The 5,671-nt window shown below is 41.3% G+C and overlaps 1 protein-coding gene across 1 annotated transcript; it reads left to right on the forward strand.

Annotated features, from left to right (window-relative positions):
- Positions 1-2,631: 2,631 nt before the first annotated feature.
- Positions 2,632-4,744, forward strand: LOC109892641 (ependymin-2). The gene is made up of 6 exons (XM_020485323.2): positions 2,632-2,820; positions 3,021-3,052; positions 3,267-3,407; positions 3,591-3,777; positions 3,957-4,041; positions 4,244-4,744. Exons 1-6 carry the CDS (start codon positions 2,733-2,735, stop codon positions 4,374-4,376), a joined length of 666 nt encoding a protein of 221 aa, XP_020340912.1. The 5' UTR covers positions 2,632-2,732; the 3' UTR covers positions 4,377-4,744.
- Positions 4,745-5,671: the final 927 nt, after the last annotated feature.

A 5,671-nucleotide genomic window follows, 5' to 3' on the forward strand; every position in this document is an offset into this window, starting at 1 on the left:
GACCTCATTTGACCAGGGCTTTCAGTGTTTGGATTGGACTCCCCCTTAGTTCTTCAGAGGATCGCTGGATCTTTCACAGCCATAGAGACATAAACTGCACAGGAAGCACTATTAATATACTGTAAGGGCATGAATAAAACTTTCGGTAGAGCTTTAGAAGATCTTACACAGTAGATATTCTAGTTTGAGAAGTGTACCATATTCTACGCTATTATAGTTTATTGTTGAGAAGCCATCAAATAAAGTATGTAGGCTGTCTTATTTACACTGGTCTCATCCCTCACACAAGTCTTTAAATGCTGTGACACCCTGTGGAGATTGGGGCCGGGAGTGTTTAGGATACTGTAAACTTGGTATTGTTTGATTGGTCAATGGTGGTTGGTTTTGGGTTGAAAGGTTACACCTTCAGATGTCAGAAATTGAATTAAATGCCTTTGTTCTCTCTCCTATCCTGTATCCTGTCCAATGGGGAAGGTTGTATGATCAGTTCCAATTTCCTAGGCTTGTAGGCCTCCCGCCTAGTAAGCATCACTTTGTTCATGCTTTGTAACTTAAGCTTTATTCCTTGTATGTGAATCCATTCATTGTACAATGTTAATTAAATATCTACCTTTGGTGTAGACAATTCTCAGACGAATTCTTGCTAGTCAACGTCAAGCATGATGCTTGCTTGTATATTTTAATTATCTTTATGGAGTCACATTTATTACTGTCACGTTCTGACCTTTATTTCCTGTGTTTTGTATTTAGTTAGTATGGTCAGGGCGTGAGTTGGGTGGGTAGTCTATGTTTGATTTTCTATGATTTGGGGTTTTCTATGTTTCGGCCTAGTATGGTTCTCAATCAGAGGCAGGTGTCATTAGTTGTCTCTGATTGAGAATCATACTTAGGTAGCCTGGGTGTCACTGTGTGTTTGTGGGTGATTGTTCCTGTCTTTGTGTTTTGCACCAGATAGGGCTGTTGAGGGTTTTCACACGTTTCTTGTTTTGTTGTATCAGTTGTTCATGAGTAAATTTACATATTAAAAGAACCATGGACACTTACCACGCCGCATATTGGTCCTCTGATCCGTTTCGCCTCTCCTCTTCGGAAGAAGAGGAGGAAATCCCTTACAATTACCAGTCGCATGTGAGGCATTTATAATATCATATATACTGCATATACACATGTCAAATATTACTGTCCACTACAAATACATTTATGACCAAGCAGTAAGCATTCATACAGTACTATTATTATCTGAATATTGTCTCATGGCTTACAAACTAATTGGGTGGACCATACCCAAGGAATCATAGAATATACAGTTGAAGTTGGAAGTTTACATACACCTTAGCCAAATACATTTAATCCTAGTATAAATCCCCTGTCTTAGGTCAGTTAGGATCACCACCTTATTTTAAGAATGTGAAATGTCAGAATAATAGTAGAGAGAGTGATTTATTTCAGCTTTTATTTATTTCGTCACATTCCCAGTGGGGCAGAAGTTTACATACACTCAATTAGTATTTGGTAGCATTGCCTTTAAATTGTTTAACTTGGGTCAAACATTTCAGGTAGCCATCCACAAGCTTCCCACAATAAGGTGGGTGAAATTTGGCCAAGTTTTAAAATTTGCGACCAAGTTTGAACTTTCTGACTGATGACTTGAGATGCTGCCTCAATATATCCCCGTAATTATCCTGCCTCATGATGCCATCTATTTTGTGAAGTGCACCAGTCCCCCCTGCAGCAAAGCACGCCCACAACATGATGCTGCCACCCCCGTGCTTCACGGTTGGGATGGTGTTCTTCGGCTTGCAAGCCTCCCCCTTTTTCCTCCAAACATAACGATGGTCATTATGGCCCAACAGTTATATTTTTGTTTCATCAGACCATTTGACATTTCTCCAGTACGATCTTTGTCCCCATGTGCAGTTGCAAACCGTAGTCTGGATTTTTTATGGCAGTTTTGGAGCAGTGGTTTCTTCCTTGCTAGGCGGCCTTTCAGGTTATGTCGATATAGGACTTATTTTATTGTGGATATAGATACTTTTGTACCTGTTTCCTCCAGCATCTTCACAAGGTCCTTTGCTGTTGTATCGGGATGGATTTGCACTTTTTGCACCAAAGCACATTCATCTCTAGGAGACAGAATGCATCTCCAATTAGCCTATCAGAAGCTTATAAAGCCATGACATAATTTTCTGGAATTTTCCAAGCTATTTAAAGGCACAGTCACCTTAGTGTATGTAAACTTCTGACCCACTGGAATTGTAATGCAGTGAATTATAAGTGAAATAATCTGTCTGTAAACAATTGTTTTAATGACTCCAACCTAAGTGTATGTAAACTTCCGACTTCAACTGTAGCACAAGATGCTGACAAGACAAGGGACACACAAGGACAGAACAGGACACACAATGGCAAGGCAGACCATTACTTCATAGTGACTCCATGTGGCTTGTCCTTAAGTCCCTGTTTATGCAGATGTTGTTTGTCAGGGTCCACGTGGAAGGAAAGGTCAACAAGTTTAAACCACCCCTCGTCTCTTTCCAAAACATTCTTCCATTGTTACAGACACTGTGGGGGTTGGACCCATAGAGGTGTTCCGTTTAACCCCATGGTTGGACCCTATAAAAGGACCAGTGTCCATCCATCCTGTCACAGTTCCTGGAACCGCTTGGAGTCGTGATCATCCTCTCTGAGTTGTGTAAGTTTGAGTGTTAACCTCAGTCTCCCTCCAAAAGAAGATGCAGGACTTCGCCTTCGCTGCCCTCTCCATCTGGCTGTGTCTGGGTGCCACCGCCCTGGCAGAGTCCCATGGCCCACAACACTGCAGTAAGGATTATCTGCTTTATATCTACTTGTAGTAGTTAATGTTTGCTGTGCACTATGTGGAAAACTGCTGTTACTTGTATGACTGTTTCTGTAATATTGTCAGGGTTCATAGATTTGACAGTCTCTAACTTAAATTATACCTATATGTCTACACATCTCTGAGTTTTAAAATCGGCCTAAATGCCGTTTTTGTCTTTTAGCATCACCTAATATGACTGGGGTCCTGACTGTGGTGAGTTGCCCATTAATCCATTAACCATTATCAATGTCCAGTTTCATGTAAGGACACCATGTGGTTATATTTCTATTATTTCAAAACCAAACCAGACTCTCAGCTCAGGCAATCCTGTTTTAGTCCACTGATGTTTTTGCAGGTACAGAATTGGGTCATACTCATCTCTCTCTCTTTATATCTTCCTCTCGCTCTTCATCTCTTGATAAAACAGATGGCCCTTACAGGAGGTGAAATCAAGGCAACTGGACATTACAGCTACGACTCTACGAACAAGAAGCTACGTTTCACTGAAAGTGAGATGCACCTCAACAAGACTGAGCATCTGGAGGACTACCTGATGCTGTTTGAAGAGGTAACACTGAGAATTAACAGAAATACACACTTATAAGACAACATTTCAGTTGAGTCCAACCCAATTGTAATGCAGAATAGCTGCTTTATAACATCAAAGTATACATGTATAACACACTTGTTTCTATGGTTACGGCACAGCATCGTCATAACCGAGTCTTCCTCCATCTTTACCGTCTCTCAGGGGGTCTTCTATGACATTGACATGAAGAACCAGTCCTGTAAGAAGATGTCTCTGCACTCTCATGCTCACGCTCTGGAACTCCCCGCTGGTGCAGCCCATCAGGTTGAGCTGTTTTTGGGGAGTGACACTGTTCAGGAGGACAACATCAAAGTGAATATATGGATGGGATCTGTGGCAGAGACTAAGGGTAATTATGATACGCATTAGGAGTCAGACTGTCAATGTGATTTTCATTAATTAAGTAATACATGATGGTTTATATACTGTATATTGGTTTACATAGCAAGGCTATTGAGGTGTATCAAAACATTCACATACAGTGTATGTCAGTCCTAATGTCTGTCGGTCTATCTATCTGATCTCCAGGCCAGTATTCTGCGTTAACTACTGTGGGAGAATGTCTACCACTCAGTACTTTCTACTCAACTGAGTCCATCACACTCCTCTTCAGGTGTGTGACACATTTAACTTGCATAAAGCAGTGGTAAGGTCACTGACATGTATGTAAAGTATGCTGCTACCATATTGCCTTATTACAGTACTAGATTTATTTGACGATTGTAGATTTTGTTCTGCACTGTATATCTGATTGTGCTTACATTGTAGGTTCTTGCATGCCCGAAATCTTCATGTGATTTCTCTTTTTCTTACAGCAATTCTGAAGTGGTCACTGAGGTGAAGGCCCCTGAAATGTTCACTCTGCCGTCTTTCTGTGAGGCTGTGGAGCTGGAGGAGACTCCAAAGGGCCAGAAGAATGACTTCTTCAATATTTTCAACACTGTCTGATACAGTGGCACCAGAACCTCCAGCCCCAACCAACCAAGAGCCTGGCAAGCTAATCCACCTAGATGTTTCTCTCACTCTAATGACTACATTTGAGTGTTTTATTATTACCATCTTTCCTCTTCTGTTAGATAAGATCTGTATTATAATTTACTTTCTTTGTTGATTCCCCTTTGAAGACATTGCATAAAAGACGGATCAGATGTAAAAAGGAAAGTTCATTTCAAGTTGTCATGTTAATGTAATCTCTACGTTTGAACAGGATAGATGGGCATATAATGTTTGTACCTTACACTATTAATCTGTCACTTTAAGTTGCAAATGCGTGAGAGGTCTGCATAGGCAAATAAGAATAAAAACTCCAAATCTTTTCCAGTCTCCAAATGTATTTTTCATCTTCAACATCTTCATCAAACATACATAAGAATATCTCTTAATCTCTATCTGAAACTAATTGCAGCACCATAGCGTCTAGCCCCTGTAGCCCACATTGGCTAAACTCTAGTCTCATTAATTAGTCATGCCTTTGATCCAGAACAATAGTCTCACTGTCTTTGTCTGTCAGTATTTCTGGGGTTAGATTTACATAAAATGTATTTCACAGACATGGTCACTTGTGGCCTTTTGTAAATGGGGTTTGAAATAACTTTTAAACTATTTCTGGTTAACAGAGAGGGATGTGATACCTGAAAGGCAATGAAGTCATTAAACCCAAAACAAGCAGGGAGACAGAGCGTGAACCCTAGCTGGGGTGAGTTGCTGAGCATGAGGCCAACTGCTGTCCTTGGTGCTGCAGCTGCCAGGGCTGGGACAGTGTGACTGACTGGGACCCTCCTGGGCCTCCTGGCCCATTTCAGCACCACCACATGGGGCCCACTGCATGGCAGCAGTTGCAGCAGTGGGGGACTAGTCCATGTATATGAAATGAAACTGTCATAGCAACGCTATGAATCAGACCTACCTAATTTATTCCTGGAGGAGAGGACATTCTTTTTTTTCTGTATCACTCAGTGCGTGGACTTGATTGCATATATGTCCGTGGACCTAGGCAAGTCTGGCACTGCTTTTCCATTGACCGTAAAATAATAATAGGATGTGAGCGTTGAGGTGGGTCACGTGTCGATCACCCCTTTGCGGCTAGCCCATCCGTGCAAGTCTAGACCATGAGTAACAGGCATCATTGAATGCACTTTCAGATAAGGAACATGCTTGTTGTTAATTAACTACAGTAAAGCTTAGTTCCTCGCAGTCTTCATAGCAAATAGGCCTAATGTGCGTAAAAACTTGGGACATCGGCT

This window comes from Oncorhynchus kisutch, linkage group LG6, assembly GCF_002021735.2.
Source record: "Oncorhynchus kisutch isolate 150728-3 linkage group LG6, Okis_V2, whole genome shotgun sequence".
In the NCBI taxonomy this organism is placed as follows: Eukaryota; Metazoa; Chordata; class Actinopteri; order Salmoniformes; family Salmonidae; genus Oncorhynchus; species Oncorhynchus kisutch.

What these genes read in the sequence shown, in the direction of transcription:
- LOC109892641 (XM_020485323.2), top strand. Translation starts at nt 2,733, where the DNA reads ATGCAGGACTTCGCCTTCGCTGCCCTCTCCATCTGGCTGTGTCTGGGT. An exon ending in ATCTGTGGCAGAGACTAAGG is followed by an intron (nt 3,778 to 3,956) that starts GTAATTATGATA and finishes TCTGATCTCCAG; the next exon opens with GCCAGTATTCTGCGTTAACT. An exon ending in TCCATCACACTCCTCTTCAG is followed by an intron (nt 4,042 to 4,243) that starts GTGTGTGACACA and finishes TTTTTCTTACAG; the next exon opens with CAATTCTGAAGTGGTCACTG.